This window comes from Sarcophilus harrisii, chromosome 1 (genome assembly GCF_902635505.1).
Source record: "Sarcophilus harrisii chromosome 1, mSarHar1.11, whole genome shotgun sequence".
Classification (NCBI taxonomy): domain Eukaryota; kingdom Metazoa; phylum Chordata; class Mammalia; order Dasyuromorphia; family Dasyuridae; genus Sarcophilus; species Sarcophilus harrisii.
The window spans coordinates 317,634,115-317,652,036 of record NC_045426.1 but is presented as its reverse complement, the minus strand read 5'-3'; the positions used below and the strand labels follow the sequence as shown (position 1 = coordinate 317,652,036).

The 17,922-nt window shown below is 31.6% G+C and overlaps 1 protein-coding gene across 5 annotated transcripts in view; it reads left to right on the top strand.

Moving 5' to 3' along the window:
• The window catches only part of NAA35 (N-alpha-acetyltransferase 35, NatC auxiliary subunit), a 63,647-nt gene that overhangs the window by 31,170 nt on the left and 14,555 nt on the right, over positions 1-17,922 (top strand). For all 5 annotated transcript variants that reach the window (XM_031945445.1, XM_031945444.1, XM_031945446.1 and 2 more), the window contains 6 exons: positions 183-266; positions 2,355-2,469; positions 9,353-9,531; positions 10,519-10,578; positions 11,379-11,485; positions 16,109-16,175. In XM_031945445.1, the coding sequence (XP_031801305.1) occupies positions 183-266; positions 2,355-2,469; positions 9,353-9,531; positions 10,519-10,578; positions 11,379-11,485; positions 16,109-16,175 (612 nt within the window). The remainder of the gene's footprint in view (positions 1-182; positions 267-2,354; positions 2,470-9,352; positions 9,532-10,518; positions 10,579-11,378; positions 11,486-16,108; positions 16,176-17,922) is intronic.

The window sequence follows — 17,922 nt, the reverse complement described above, 5'->3', positions numbered from 1 at the left end:
CTTAGACTTTGATATGTGGTTAATAATTCAAAAGAATTCAAAGTAGCATACAAGAATGTCTTTGTAGTGTTTTACAATGGAAAAAGACTTTCTAATTAAAGGAATATTTAGTATTTTAAAATAAATAAATTTAGTAGTGTTGGAAAACATCTGCTAACTATGAGGCATTTCTTTTGTTTTAGCATCAGCAATGTTTAGCTGTTTTTAGCAGAGTGAAATTTACTCGAGTGCTACTGACAGTTCTCATCGCTTTTACTAAAAAGGAGGTAAGACACTCTTTCATTTTGTCATTTTTTTCTGATGAAATATCTTTATGTGCCAGGAAAATTGTATCTTAAAAATATAGGCCAGACTTTCTTTTTTGATCAAGTGATGATTGTGACTATGCCCAGCTGAAATATATCCATGACCAAAAAGTGAACTTGGATTTTTTTTTTTTTTTAATTTGTTTGGTATGGAACTAGCTACTGACTCCACAATAAAGTTTTTTAAATAATCAAGTTATCACTAATGTGAAGAGCCAGTTTTCATCCATACACCTAATTGTTGTAATTGTGGTCTTCCAAATCTTTTCACCTTATCCAATTTTTTAAAACTGTAGTCCACACTAAAACAGAAATGTCACAACTTCAATTTGCCAATTTCTTACAATCTCATGTGGCTTAAATTTTATAGAAATATGCCTTTAAATGCCCAGGATATTTTATAATAGAATTTTAAATAATTAGATACTAAAGATGGAAGTAGACAGTTGGTCCTTTGTTTAGCTGGACTTAGATAGTCTTCATTCATTTATAAAAACCAAAGAGATTATTAAAGCGTTTAAATGAAATGAGTTTGTCTTTTTTTTTCCCCCCCAACATAACAATATTTCCAAATGCTGTTTAAAGTTTAATAGCTTAAAATTGCACAAAAATTTTTGGGATATCTTGTATATCAGTGAAAATATGTAATGATACTTTGTGACTTTTTTTTTTTTTTTTTTTACAATAATAGCTTTATTTTCAAAATACATGCAAAGATAGTTTTCAACATTTCCTCCCTACAAAACCTTGTGTTCCAAATTTTTCTCCCTACCTCCCCAAGATAGCAAGCAATCTAATAGTTAAATGTGTAATTCTTCTAAACACATTTCCACAATTATCATGCTGCACAAGAAAAATCAGATGAAAAGGGGGAAAAAGTGAGAGAGAAAAACAAGCAAGCAAATAACAAAAAAGATGAAAAATTATGTTGTGATCCACACTCAGTTCCCACAGTCCTCTTTTTTGGGTAGATGGTTCTCTTTATCACAAGATCTTTGGAACTGGTGTGAATCAACCCATTGTTGAGCCACATCCATCAGTATTGATCATCATACAATCTTGTTGTTGCCGTATATAATGATATCTGGTTCTATTCACTTCACTTAGCATCAGTTCACATAAGTCTCTCCAGGCCTTTCTAAAATTATTCTGTTGATCATTTCTTATAGAACAATAATATTCCAATCCATTCATACCATCACTTATTCAGCCATTCCCCGACTGATGGGCATCCACTCATTTTCCAGTGACTTATTTTAAAAAATATTTTATCGTCATTGTTTTTTGTGCTACAATCACTTCCCAGTACCACACTTAATCTATGCCTATGTTTGCCTCCAAAATAGTTTGGTCATTATCCAAAACTTAGAAAGTTGCAGACCCTTTGATCCAGCAGTGCAGTTCTACTGGGTCTGTATTCCAAGGAAATTATAGAGGCGGGAAAAGGATCCCCATATGCAAAAATATTTGTAGCAGCTCTTTTTGTGGAAATAAAGAATTGGAAAATGAGTGTATGCCCATTATTTGGGAAATGTCTGATTAAGTTATGGCATATGAAAGTAGTGGAATATTATTGTTCTATTAAAAATTGATGAGCAAGCTGATTTTAGAACGGCCTGGAAAGATTTATATGAACTGATGCTGAGTGAAACAAGAAAGAAACATTGTGCACAATAACAGGACAATAACAAATTCTGTTATCTAGTGATGTTATCTGTACATTGTTGTAATTATTTTATATTACACGTTTATTTTTTTCTCATAATACTTCTTTGCTCTTTATTGATTCACCCATGGATTTTTTTGTATTTCTTTGATTTCCTCACATTCGTAATTCCCTGAGAAACAGAATGGCATAATGGCTTTGTCAATACTAACTGTTTTCAAGTCTTGCCTCTGACATATCCTGGTTCTGTGAATCCCTGGCAAATCACTTAACCTTTCTGTGCTGAACTTCACAATATGAATACATATTATTGCTTCAAATATGATTAATTATGGCAATTATTTCCTAATATTGAAACATTGTTGCATCAATTAATTTTTCAGACAAGTGCTGTTGCAGAAGCTCAGAAACTGATGATTCAAGCAGCAGATCTTCTGTCCGCAATTCACAATTCATTACATCATGGGATCCAGGCACAGAATGATACCACAAAAGGAGGTAATCATGCTTTTTCTTCCTATTCTTTCTGAGGAATATAATACCAGACAGTATTCAATTTATAGACAAACTTTGAAACACAAGTATGTAAGTTTCTTGGATCTATCTTGCTTTTTCCTATAAGAACAATAAAAAGAACATTAAATGCGCAAGTCAACCAATAAAAGCTTGTTCTAATCATCATATAACTGAAGAATAGTAATGGTTCATTACTAATAGTTATAATGTTTTAAGGTTTAATAAAGTCCCTTCCTTAAAACAATCCTGGGGCAGCTAGATGGTGCAGTGGATAAAGTACCAGCCCTGAAGTCAGGAGGACCTGAGTTCAAATCTGGTCTCAGACACTTAACTCTTCCTGGCTGTGTGACACTGGGCAAGTCACTTAACCCCAATCCCCTCAGCCAAAACAAAACAAAAAAAAAAAAAACAATCCTGAGATAGTCTACATATATATTTGTTCATTGTTGAGGAAACCAATGCAGAGAGGCTAAGTGACTTACTTGCCCATAATCACAGAGTTGATGATTGTCAGCAGGGATTTGAACCCAGGAATCCTGATTCTTTAAGTTATGTTCTTAGATACCACAGAATCTAACTTCAGATCACAATCTGTAACAGTATTCCTGTAGGGAAATGAATTCTGAGTTCCAGCAAGAGATGCCAGGGCTACCTCTTCCTGTCTTCATCCTTGCCAATAGAAACACAGATCATTTTTCAGTCTCTAAGGCACTGGCTATGACTTATATGTCCTAAGTTAGGAGCTTAAGGGGGATTGGGAAGATATCATTAGAAAACATATCCAGTCAATGTTTTTCTCCTGTTCTCCTTCAAAGCAGCTAGAACTAAAGCAGAAAAGTAGGGATTGAGAACTTGGAATGGGAGTAAATGCTTAAGTAGATTTATGGAATTTTCTTGCCTTTCCCTTTGCTCTAAGGCTGTCATCTATTGTTGGATGGTTGAAACTGGTGAGAAGAAGTTAATTTATAGGGGTAAGGGACAAAATCTATATTGTATATATTTTGTCTTCTTTCACAGTCATTGCAGATCCCACTACTTAGGTTGAGACTTTAGAACTGATACTGTTTGAAAATCTGAATGTATCATCTCTTGATGGTAGTGGTGATAAAGATACCTCTTGATGGTAGGGGTGGGTGATACTTTACCCATAGAACAGAAGGAAGGCTAGTTAGTAAGGATGGAGAGTTATTTTGTGCAATCTTAACAGAAAAATTTAGTCTATATGCAGCCTTGTTGGTATAATTGGAACAAGATTATTTTTAAGATTGAATGTCATCATACTATATATCCTATGAATCTAGATAATTTGTTTGCTTGTGTACATCTGAGTGCTGGCATGGTACACCAAGTTGAACTTCTTGAGATACTTAAAAACATCAATGAAAGAGCATCAGCAATTGGGCCTTATGAAATGATCAGTTTTAAAGTAGCTTAAAATATAATCTGGCTTTATTCATTTTTCAAGCTTTAGGTTATTTTAGCCTATCTTAGAGATTGTGTATTTAATCAGAGCTATTTTACAAGGTCCAAATGTGGTCATTGGCCTTTTCATGTGATTATTTATTAAAGAGAAACTTCTGGTAGAAATCAAATAGACAAGAACTGGCAATGTAACAAACCTTCGCAACCTATTAACTGTTTTCCAAATCCTTTCCAACCTATATTTAGTTCAGTGTATATGATGATAATTTTAATTTTAATAACTACTAATTTTATAAGTCATCTACCTAAATATGGAAGAATGTATTTCATAATAGAGAATAACTTAAAAGTTGGTCTTAAGAAATCAATTTTGAATTCCTTAATTTTGAAATTTGATTCTTTTTTTAGTCTTGTAACTTATTCTGGTCAGGTATAAACAGAACATGTTACCAACTTGCTTTTTTAATCCAAGAAGACTGTGTTATTTTCTATTTAAGAATAAAGATCCTTCTAACTAGATCTTTATTTAAAAAAAATACTTATTTAATTTCTGAAAATCCTTCATTAGAATATGAAACCTTATTATCAATCACTGTGCTTAAGGGCTTTGGATACAAAGAAGGTAAAATTATGTCTGTCTCCTGCCTTCAGGGAGCTCACATTCTAATGGGAGAAACAACAGAAGCAATTATATATATATATATATATAAAATAAATCCAATGTAAATGGAAGGTGTAAATATTAAGAAACCATTAGGTGTGGGGCAGGAGAGGGGAGGAAAGGAACTGGGAAAGATTTCCTGCAAAAGGTGGCATTTGATCTGAGTTTTGAAGGAATATAAAGAAGCTGGGAGTCAGAGTTCTAAGCTTCAGGTACTGCCAATGAAAACACTATCAGAGAAAGGAAAGTTATGAGATGAAAAGTCATCATGTGCAAGAAATAGCATATAGGCCAGTTTAGCTAGATATTAGTGTACATGAAGGAGAATTAATGTAAGATAATTGAAAAGGTAGCATCAGTGAGTTAGTGAGTCAGTAAACACTTATTAAATGCCTGCTTTATGCCACTTACTAGGAATATAACAAAAGGCAAAATCTTTTAGTCTATGTTCTCATAGTGTAATAGGGTAGACAATGTACAAACAGCTATGTAGAGGATTAGAAGTAACCACAATAAGGAACTAGAATTTAAAATTATCAGGAAAAAACTTGTGTAGAAGGTAGGGCTTTATATTGAACTTGAGTTTGAAGGAAGACTAATAGTCAGGAGGCAGAAATGATCAGGCCTGAAATTGTCAATGAAAATGCTGAGAGTTGAAAAATGAGATTTCTTAGCAAGTAACAGCAAGGAGGCCACTGTCACTGGATTGCAGAATATGTGGGAGAGTGTAAGAGGGGAAGAAAATGGAAGGAGTTTAGATTGTGAAGGACTTTAAATGCCAAATAGAATTTTGCTTTCGATTCTGGAGATGATAGAATTTATTGAGTAGGGGCTTTAAATATCCAACAAGGCATTTTAGATTTAATCATATTTGATGATGAACTCAATGATTTGGATGAAGAAGGGATATAGATCTCCTTGGTGTTCATATGAATGAAGAATTTGAGGAGATTGATGAGAGTACAATCATGAATGGGCTGATTGAAGAAAATGAAGGAGATCTAAATGACAAAGTCAGCATTTTAAAAAAAGATGGAAAAGAGCAGATAATATTGACTTTGCTGGATCAATTCTAGGACTAAGACAGAAAAAGAAGCAGTTCTTCAGTGATTCCAGTTTATTTCTTTTAGATGAAGTGTTTGGCCAGCTGAAATGTTGGTTACAAGTTTGATGATGTTGGGATGAATGCCAGAGCTAATAAATACAATGCAAGTATCAAACAATTTGAGTGGGAAGCTGAATGACATGATTGGCTTCATAACAGAGATGTCAAAAGTCTTATCAGGAAGAAAAAAAAGGAAAAATTTAAGAGGGTTCCAAAAAAGAAAAGAAAAGGCAAAGGAAAGGAATGAGCCAAAAATTTTTTAAGAGCTAATTATTTATAACTTTGAAATTCAACTTTGAATTTTTTTCTTAACCATGTTTTTACTTTTATTCTGCAGCTTTTAGGCTGTTAACTTAATTTTTAATAGACAGCAAGTAAGACCATCAAAAAAATTTTCATTTCACTGGTGAAAAAATTCAGAGGGTCAGAATTGCTGAATGACTTGGCCAAGGACATATTTCTAATTTGTAGCATAATTAGGATAAAAAAAAACCTATTATACTCTTAAATCAACAATCACCATGCTTCTGTTCAATGAGAAGCATCATTGTGTGGTGGTTTATCAGATTCAGATATTTTGGTATTTTGTTCTTGGCAGCAAGTGTCCCTTTTCCTTATTTTTATTTCTTTATACCTTAATTGGCCTCTGGTAATTTCACTTTTGGATTATTTGTAACTAAGCTTGATTAGTATTTACTGAATGTCTATTGTAAATATGTAATATCTATTCAAAGTAATTTAGTGAGGAGGGAAAACTGTAGCAGACATTCCCTGCATCAAAGGTGCTTATAATTTAATTGGAATGGGGAGCAAAAAGTTGAGTGGAGTAGATTTTCAGTATAAACAGATTAAAGGATTTTAACACACACACAAACACAAAATAAAAAGTATACTTCTAACAAAACTTCTAGTCTTTCTGGCTTCAAGCTTGCTTAGTTTTCTTTAAAATCTCCATGTATTTTATTTTGAGTGTGACTGCATAATTAAAAATCCTCACAGTTACTTCTATAATCAGTAATAAGATATATACTCTTAACTGACTTGAAGATCTCATGCCTTCTGAATACAATTTATTTAAATTTTCTTGAATTAAACCCTCAAGTGTTATATTTCGTGTGTGTGTGTGTGTGTGTGTGTTACTTTAAATCCTTTTTGGAACCAAATAAGATATAAATAATTTCTTCTTTATCTCTTTTCTATTATAGTTTTCATTTCCTTTTCCAGTTTGGTAGTAATTTTGTACCAAACTTATATATTTGCATATATCATGTGTCTATATGTGCACACACATGTTTGTATGTGTGTATCATGTTTATATGTTTGCACTTTTTATTACATTAATTCTAGGGACTTAGGATGTTTTCAACAGATGTTTAAACTTTGTACTTATGTCAACTTGACACAATTCTTAATTAAGATTTAGAAAACAGATTTTTTTTCCCCAGGGTGTGTAATTTGAGCAAACTATCTGCCTGAAAAGTGATCAGAAAGATTTGGTTATAGGTAAAAAAAATTAAAGACTTTGAGATTAAGTGACTATTTACCAAAGAACTGAAAATTTAAGAGGATAATAATTTTTTTTTTTTACTAGAAATTTTACAATCAAAAACTTTGATCCTTTCTTTTCCTGTTTGGCTATTACTAGTCATGTACATATAATTTAATTGTTACTGAGTAATAATGTAAACATCATTCAGCTGAACTAAAATGAAAAAGTAAATACAAAAAATGACATGTATTTGATTAGTATATAATTTGTTTTTGGTAAGTTAAGCAGGACAGAGGATTTTATATACTTTTAAGAAATTGGTTTAAAAATGGATGTTAAATTAGATTGTTGTTTAAACAAGAAAAACATGTTATACAAACATGTTCGTAGTATTTATTTCTCATTAATATTTACTTACCATGATATTTTTAGTTTTCGTTGAGTTTGTGTTTATTATTTAACGTACTGCTTATATTTCAAAGTTAGAAATGTGGTATTAAGATAAATAAGATTTTTTTAAAAAGTAATTATGGTTAATCATTTCAAATGTATACTTGATAATGCTTTGAAAATGAAAATGTTTATACTTATGTCCAAAGATGCAGTTCAGTTCAACAAGCAGTTTAAAATCGTCTCTTTTGTATATGAGGCAGGTATGTGGTGCTGTAAATAGGGTTCCAGACCTGGAGGCCTTGGGTTCAAATGTGGCCTCAGATACTTACTAGCTGTGTGTCCCTGGGCATGTCACTTTACTCTATTTGCCTCAATTTCCTCATCTATCAAATGAGCTGGGAAGGAAATGGCAAACCACTCCAGTGCATCTTCCAGTAAAACCCCCAAAAGGGATCACAAAGAGTTGAACATGACTAAAAACTACCGAACAGCACTTTTACATACATGCAAGGCACTGTGATAGATACCAGGGATACAGAGACAAAACTGAAACATTTCCTGCTCTTGATTTACAATTTAGAGAGGAGGTAAAACATGTATACTGATCAGTAAGTATGGGCTAATTTCATAATTTGAGGAAGGAGAAAACTCCAGTAGTTACGAGAAAACTGAGCTGGATCTTGAAGGTAACCAGAGAAGGTGAAGAGTCCCAGAGATGGGAAATAGAATATTGACTTTGGAGACCAGCAAATAAATTTGATTGGTAAATAGAATGCACAAAAGAGAATAAAAATTCTGGAAAAGTAAGTGGTAGTTATATTGAGGAAGGTTTTAAATGTCAGACTGAGAATTTTGTATTTTAAAGATTCTAAGGAGTGAATGACACTTTCTAAGCAGGGCAGTGGTTGTGTCACACCTCAGGAAGAATATTAACTTGGCAGCTATGTGAAAGATATATTAGATGAGAGGCTGAAAGTAGAGGCTGATTAAGAAAAGTTAGGAATCTGTCCTTTGACCTATCTATAATAAATGTCAAGATAATATGGGAGGGAAGACCTACTTGATAGTATACTCTCAAATGTTTTAAAACCATGTAAAATAGAGACATTCAGTATTTGTCATAGTAAGCATAGTCATTAGATGCAGTGTTATGTAATGTAAAGAGCAACAGTATACTTGGAAATAGAAGACCTAGTTTGAATCCTGTCTCTGCATGTAGTACAGCAGAGAAATTCTTTAAAAACAAAATGCTTGATTATTTAGCTTATTTCAAGGAGAGCTTACTTCACTTTTAAATTTGAGAGGTGGGGTTTAGGCAGGTGATTTGTATCTATCAGCCTAAAAATTATTTTTATAGAATGGATTAGACTAGTTCTTCCTTATTCTGTCTTCTTAACATAAGTTGTCTTTAGTTGAAATTATGTGAATTCCAAAAAACACCAGATATATATATATATATATATATATATATATATATATATATATATATTCACATACATACATATAATCAAATTAAAGTACTTGATGTATTACACAGACTGTAACACTGCTTAAAGGTAATAGGGATCCTATTATAGTACTGAATTTCCTAAATAACAGTTTTATTATTGAAAGTTCAGGAACAGAAAATTGCAAAACATATTGAAAAAAATACATCTAGATTTGTTTGGGAAACTTTCAAGCTGGCATCTTGCTCTGCTTTACAGAGGTTCACTTAATATATTTAAATTTATTTAATGCAGAGGTTAAAATTAAAAGGAAAGATGAAGGAAAAAAATCTTTTTTTTTCTTTTAGATCATCCTATTATGATGGGTTTTGAGCCTCTTGTTAACCAGAGATTGCTTCCTCCTACCTTCCCTCGATATGCAAAAATAATCAAAAGGGAAGAAATGGTCAACTATTTTGCAAAACTTATAGATAGAATAAAAACTGTCTGTGAAGTTGTCAATCTAACAAATTTACACTGTATCCTGGTAAGTAGAGAAATTTCTGGTGTGGAAAAAGAACTTCACTTTAGTTCATATGAATTTTTGATAATGGAACTCTGAGCTTTTAGGGATGGTTGAATACTAAAAAAAGTGCTTTCCTAAGAAGGAAGTTAGTGGTCACCTTAGAGCTATTTAATTACAGAAATGGGAGCAGAAGCCAGGTTGTAGAAGACTTTTTATATATATTAAGTAAAGGTAGCATGCAGAGGTAAACAAGAGGTTTGAGGAATTGAACAAAAAAGGAGGGAAAAGGAAATTAAACACAAGTAGAAGTAGGCCCAAGCAGATTTTTTTTTTTTTAGATTAAAAATTGAGATACCAAGAATCACTGAAAGAGTGAGGCTTGATAGTAGCTCATTTGTCCCTTGGTTATCTTTTTTTAGTAAGAGAAATAACTAGAACCTTTATATTTGAGTTCCATCCTCTTTCTTCCTGCAAGGATGATATGCTTAGTTATCCACCCTTACTAAATTACCAACAAAAACATATTTTTCTGGACCTCATAAAGCTGAAGTGTATTGTTGTTGTTGTTGTTTTTGAAATGTTATACTCTTAGAATAATGTTACAAAAATGTAAATATTTTTCAAGTCTTTACAGTAGTTAGCAACTTCAGTGATAAAAACTTAGAAGAACCATTTCCAGTTCTTTGTTTTGCTCTGAAATAAGCAGGCATTTGTCAATATTGACATATCAGTGTTTATACTTGGTAAAAATTAAAAATAACTTTTGGAATCTATTGGGTTGTAGTAAACTTGGATAATTTTATAAGGGAAAAGACTTAAAATTGTCCATTGTGCTTATAAATAAAATTTGGTAGTTCTTGCAAAATGGACAGATTGTCATCTTGAGATGTTTGTTGTAGCCATGAAAAAGTGTTAGCTACATCCATGTCATTTAATTTTTATATGTGAATTGTGTGATCTTTTGAATTTTTATTAATAATATCATTTTTTTCCTTGAACATGTATTAGGATTTTTTCTGTGAATTTAGTGAGCAATCACCCTGTGTTCTTTCAAGATCCCTGCTTCAAGTAAGTTAGTTAGTTTTGAATTATCTCCCTATCCACTGAATTATTGTTATGTATTTTTTAAAATAAGCAAAGTAGATGTTTAAAGAAAAATCAGTTATTATAGAACTGTACTTTTACTTGAAGAATTGATTTTTTTAATGTAAATATCAGTAAATCATTACTGTGGGCTAAATATTTTTAAATGCTATGCAAAATATTGTTGGTAGTTGAGAATTTATTTTTTGGCATGCTTAAGAAAGTTACTTTGAAGTACTGTTGGGTTTTTTGTTTCCTATTTTACTGTGTACTTAACAAATCTGAATATTTCTATGTACAAAGAACAGAAAAAATCCTTACAAATAAAACCCTCTGTTACATATGTAATACTACTTTCAATATGATGTTGTTATTACTAGATTTAATAACTAAATATTATGGAAGAATTTAAACATATTTAGATTACCTCACTGTTCAACTTAGTTTAACTAGCTTTATAGTCTAGTTCTGACTTTTCAGTGAAATTATTATGTGCTTTTTTATTTCTTATATTTTAGTTAACTTTACTTTGAGAAAAGCTAAGGAGCAGCATTTTCTTATTCTTCCTATACCATACCCAGTTTAGAAATAATTTGTAACTTTTATCAGTGAGTCAATAACATATGTTTCGTGTAGTTAGACACTTCAGTCACAGTTCTTCATTCTCCTGGTATCTTTCTTTATAGCGATCTAAACCGTTTCATTTCACAATAATGGCAGCTGTGTGTAGTAGCAGTATGTGATAATTGTGGGGAAATTTCTAATAAATTAACATTTCCTTTAAGACTACTTTTCTAGTGGATAATAAAAAGGTCTTTGGGACCCATCTCATGCAAGACATGGTGAAAGATGCACTTCGGTCATTTGTCAGTCCTCCGGTGCTTTCCCCTAAGTAAGTATCTTAAGAAATTTTACTATGAAGTGTTTACATAAAGCAAATGACTCAACCTTTTGATGATCATCTGTCTTTATCAGGCAGATATAGATTATATTTTCCATATTAGACTTGTGATAAAGTACAGAGAAAAGAGAAAATTTGTTGTTATCTGGAAAAAGAAAATTCCTTATTAATCAAAGTGACCACTTTGGTCAGGCAAGTTTGATAAAGTTTAAAAGACTTAGGCATGGGATTCTATTTTTTTTAACTTGATCTCCTTTGTCCCAGTCCTAAGTGGTCAAATTTGTACTGAGTTTAAAACAGAAGTAGAAACGCCATTATAATAATGAAATATATTTGTAAATATGATGTATATATTGTGCAACTTATGATTGGGTTATAATTCTCAAGATGAGCAAATTGGGTAGCAGTTTTCTCTTATAGAATGTTGGTCATCTAAATGATAGTTTCATGGATCCAACCTACAAGTCCCAAAATTATTATTAACTTGATCCCTAGTCCTAGGAGCCAAATTAGTACAGGAGAGAGGAAGAGAAAGAATTGAATTCCCCCCATCCCCTTTCATTAGACTTCTTCCATTTTTGTACCTTGTTCTGACATCATAGTTCTCTCTTTAGGTATTCAGTGTTTTTGTGTTGCCCTAAATTCCCTCACTGCAGCAACTCATAGAGGCTTTTTTATGCCCCAGTATGTTTTGTGCTCCAAAATTTTTAGCTAAATTATAAGGGAAGAAGTAATAATAGTACGTATAAATATATAAGTCACTGATAGCTTCTTTATTCTTAGTAATGTCATTGAATACAAAAAAACAAAAATTGGTTTTACTCTGTAAGGTCTTAGCACTTTATAGAATTCCCTACTTTGGTATTCTCCATGATAAATATTGACAAATAAATGGTGCATGATTATCTTCATTGTGGCATGTTTTATTTAATGCTCATCCCTAGCACCACAAAGTGAGATGATCCATGTGTCCTGTGAAATTAATTCTTGTTGCCTTCGGATCTATAATAAAGCCATCTCAGCCAATTTTGTTATTTGCCTTTCTAAAAAACTGTGAACCATCCTTCCATTTAGTCTAATCTTCCTATATTCTGATTTCATCTATAATAAGTATATATCAATATTGAAATAATAATTGAATTAAAATAATGTTAGATTTTTAGTCACTGGAAAAGGATCTTTCAAGAACCCTGGCATTTAAATTAATGTTTATAGAAGTCTTCATACTTATAGATCATAAATATTTTCTTCAAGAAGAGAGTTAGAAGGAACTGGATATGTCTGAATAACATCACAAAGAATTTAATTGATTCTGTCTTAACTCATTACTGATATGGGGAGATGTTCTCAGATCATCCCCTTTCTCATAGCCAGACCATTAAATTGTTGGAACAATATCAAAGCACAAAGTAGAAGAAAAGATAAAGATGATAAGAAGATATACTACCACTATCTGAGCCATTTAAACAGGATACTGATGCTAAACATAAGAAAATGGGGAATGAATAAGGAAACATATCAACATATACTGTTACCATTTCCTGTGATAGTGTACTTCATGTAAAATTTAGAGCCACAAGCCAAAAATTATTTAGGTAACATCTTAGCCAACAAATTCTTTTCCAAACATAAATGTATGGCAACCAAGCATAATGAGCGATATTGTGGTGGAGTATGGTGGAAAAGTATGAGTAGTACTATCTCATATATCTGTGAGAAGCACTGGGAGGAAGAATGTAGAATTCTTAGATTCAGATCCAATTAACCATTTTACCCCAGAGTATTTTACACTAAATTGTAAAGAGGATAGTGAACAGAAAAAGGAAAAAATTGACAGGATTTTATAATCAACTTTTTTTCCCCTCATTATTAGCAGTGGATTTATCATATTTGAACTCTAGCCTTAATTTTTCAATATCCTATGTTAGAAGTAGAAATGACCCCAAAGAAAACCAAGATAGAAGCAACCACTAGACCAAGCCAAGTAAGTATAGAGAAAGAAGATCAGCAATAGAGGTGACACAATTTTAAGGATATTAAGGGAAAAGTTCTGAAGATGAATACAGTGAGGCATAAAGGATTGGAAAATATAGGCAATAATCCTGTGAAGAAAAGGCAGTTTTACCCATACATATAGTCATATGCCTACTATCCTATCTATAAAATTTTGAGAGCAATCTACACATACTGAGAGCACCTTTTGTTTTAATATAATTTCCAGCCTCAAACCATTCTCCCCCGAATTCTCTAAGATCAAAATCTGATCACTATAAATAGTGACTGGCTTCATTTTATTGTGTAAACACTATTGTAGTTATGCATGTTGTCTTCCTAGTCTGTGTGTTTCATTCTACATCAGCTTATACCTGTATTCCTGTGTTGTTGTTATTTTTCATATTTGTTGATAAAATGCTGTAATTTTTAAATTATATTCACATACTACAGCATATTCAGTCATTCTCCAGTACCTACTTTGTTCCATTTCTTTGCCACTACAAAAAATGACACTATGAGTATTTTGACTTCAAAATGTGAAATCTTTCTGCAATGTGTTTTGGGATCAGAGTATGATTACTTTTAGCAACTTCATACATAATTCCTAATTGTTTTACAGAAAAGTTGAACCAATTCAGCACTCTACTTATAACTGTTTGAATATGGTAGAATTTTTTTTTTTTTTTTTACAAATAAATATCTTTAACAACTACATTTTTTTCTGGGTAATTAATCACTTTATTAATTATTCAAGCAAGTAATGAATAAAAAGATGAACATTGTCAGCTCTCCTAAACCAAAGATATTTCAAGGAAACCTACTCATTGCTTGTTGTTGTTGTTCTTTCTTGAACAAGATCAATGACATCTAAAGATAATATCTTGACTTTTTTTTTTGACATGTGGCAATACATTTATTCTTGTTTGTTTGATCTTTTAAAATTAAAGCTTTTTATTTACAAAACATATGCATGGATAATTTTTCAACATTCATCCTTGCAAAGCCTTCTATTCCAAATTATTCCCTCATCCCCTCCTCTATATGGCAGGTAGTGCAATACATGTTAAATATGTTAAAATAAATGATAAATTCAATATATATATACATATTTACACAGTTATCTTGCACAAGAAAAATCGGATCAAGAAGGAAAAAAAATGGGAAAGAAAACAAAATGCAAACAAACAACAACAGAAAGAGTGAGAATGCTATGAACAACTACATTTTTACAACTATACGTTTGATGAAAAGATGTATAGAATATAAGACCTGAGTGCTTATTGATTATGGGGTGGGAGGAGGGTTATTTGTTTTTTTTAAAAACATTTGAATCATCAGAATAAAATGGATCCTTCAGAGTTATTCTGTAGGCATATATTAAAATTATCCAGTTATATACTAAGATGTTTTAATAGAAACGAGAGAGAACTTAGTTCATTGATCTGCTGATTGTTAATAAAATGTTAAACAGGTGAGTATATGCTTTCCAGATCTATTTGTCAGTTACAGAGTTAAGGTTTCCTTTTTAATGATGAGATTCTCCAACTGTTCCTCTTTATGCATGACATGTTGATTGTGTAGCCACCCACAATTGGAAAGTCTCCTGAATGAGATTTAAAATACTCAAGAGTTTGATGTAACAGTCTATTGAGGAAAAACTAAATGGATAAAAAATATCTGTGGTCCAGACTATCCATATAGTTGCATGAATGGTTTATATAGTTGGACTATCTATTTATAACTATCCATATCCATATCCGTGTGTTGTTTATATATATATATACATACATATATATGTATAAGAATGTAGGCCCCGAATTGAATTTAAGACTATTGGGCTCAATCACATTTGTGTAATGTATGGGAGGTTTTGATAACCCCAAACCTTGCCTTTATGACAAAAGAATCATCTTTTACAAACAAAATTTGATTTAAGGTGACTGTGGTTCGTGGAATAAAAAATCTCTGAAGAATCAAAATTGTGAGTTACTCAAAAGACATTAATAGAGACATATGGCAGGCAGACTGTAAACATATCATCAATAACAAATAGTATGCAATAAGTAAAATAAAAAGATATGACCAGAAAGAAAATTGATCAGATAGCAAAATATGATGTGTGTTGAACTAGAATTTGTATAATATTGAAACCGAGAAGAAGACCCCAAAACCTATTGAGTGAACTCCCATAAGAATTTATTGGAGCCCTTGGATATGATGGTCACAGGATAAGAAAACATGTGGATTGTGATCTGAATTGTTGGAGAGAGAGTACATATATTAAGGAGATTAGGGAGTCCTTAATATAAAAGGACATCAAATTGATGGATTTTCAATCTGTCATAAGTCTCAAGTTTTTCTCATTAGGGCACCTATGACAAGACAATTTTTTTTGGCCTGGTGCTACATAACAGTATGTAAGATGACATTTGTTGACATTTTACTGTTCTACTATTTTCTTTTCTTGAACTTTTTTTTCCCCTCTACTTTTGTTTTAGGTTTGCCAGAGATAATCACAGGCATATAGTCCAGTTGATGGTACTTAGATTTAAAGAAATTGCTGATCCTTGTCCCAAGCCAAATATAGTTTAATTTTATTTCCTGAAAATTGTCTTACAGGTGCTGTCTGTATAATAATCACCAGGCTAAGGACTGTATTGACTCCTTTGTTACTCACTGTGTTCGGGTAAGAATTCACTTATTATAGATAGCATAGACTAGCAGGTCACTATAATTTTGGTAAAATACAATGTGGGGTATATATATAATCTTTCAATATTAGAATTTTGTAGTGTGTGCTACCCAAACTGTTTTGCCATCCAGCATTACCAGTAATTAATAGATTTCTCTCACCTACTTGATGAGCCTTAGTAGATTCTCTGTCTAAAATAACCATATTTTTCCTTGCAAAAATAAGAGTATAAGTATGCCATTAATCATTCCTATTTCTTTTTAAAGCATGTTAAGAACATATTTTTTTACTTGAAATTAAATGTTTCCCCCAAACTGAAACCTTACATTTGCCATATTCCTCTATCAACCTCTAAATTGCTTTATGAGAATACCTCATTCCAAAGCACAAAGACCACTTTTTAATTTAGCTTATAATATTCTAAAGCCAAGCTACAATGTAGGAGTAACTTGAAAAATAATAAATTATTTTTATTTCAAAAAAATTTTGGCACCACTAATATGGGATTTCTGTTAAATTTATACCTGCTGCTTCCCAATTACTGCTATATTACCTCCAAATAAATGGTTTTGCTGAGCTAATTAATAGTACAAGTAAGATTTTTTTGGGGGGGAAAAAGATTGAAATTAAGATGCTCAGTAGGTTATTACTCAAACATGAATTCTTTGGAAGCCATCTTCAGGTATTTTTTAAAGTCAATTTTGAATTGACACATTAAATAGACACTTAAGTTTAAGTGCCTCCTGGTAGATGCTTAAGAGATAAAAAGTTTTGAGCAGCCTCCTGGAGCTAATGTTACTTACTGTGATTAATAATTTGTATCATTTTTATTAAATAATGAAGCACTTTTAGTAGGTGGCTCTTTGGTCTTATTCAGGTTACTGTATTATGCAAATACATATTCATATAGTTTTGTTCCTTTTTATTCCTAATCATACAAGCAGGTTTTTTGTTTTGTAATGCTTTAAAAAAAATACCATTTACTATTTCATAATAATACTCCCCAGTAGAAGCAGAAAGTAGGTATGTTTCCTCAATCCTCAAGGCAAGATCAGGCATTGTATATGTGATTCTTTTATTCCTGCTTACTCTGTTCTGTATGAATTTGTACAAGTGTTCTGAATACTTTATATTTATTGTTTATTATAGCACTCTGTTATTCTATGTTCCCATGCTACAATTTGATCAATTGTTTTTCTACTTTGTTTCCCTTTTTTGTGATACCACAGGGTACTGATGTGTGAATATTTCACAATATATAACACGTTTTTTCTGTCATTGATTTTTCTTTTCTTTTCTTTTCTTTTTTTGCCATTAATCTTCTTGGAGTTTTCAGTAGATCTTTGGATGAAAGATTATGCACATTGTGTCAATTCATAGTTTCAGCAAAAGTTCCTTAATGCTCTGTCTTCCTATAATTGCTTCATTGAATGTTTCTATTTTTAGTCATCTTAGCTGATATTATGAGTGTGAAGTGAAACCTAGAGTTTTAAACTTGGAATGATTGAGTACTTTTTTGTGTAAGCTTTAGTGATCATTTTCATTTTTTTCTCCTGAAAACTGTATCTTTGAGTACTTATATATGATAGAATGATTCTTTTTTTTTTTTTTTTTTTTTAATTTTTTATTTAATAGCCTTTAATTTACAGGATATATACATGGGTAACTTTACAGCATTAACAATTGCCAAACCTCTTGTTCCAATTTTTCACCTCTTACCCCACCCCCACCCCCTCCCCTA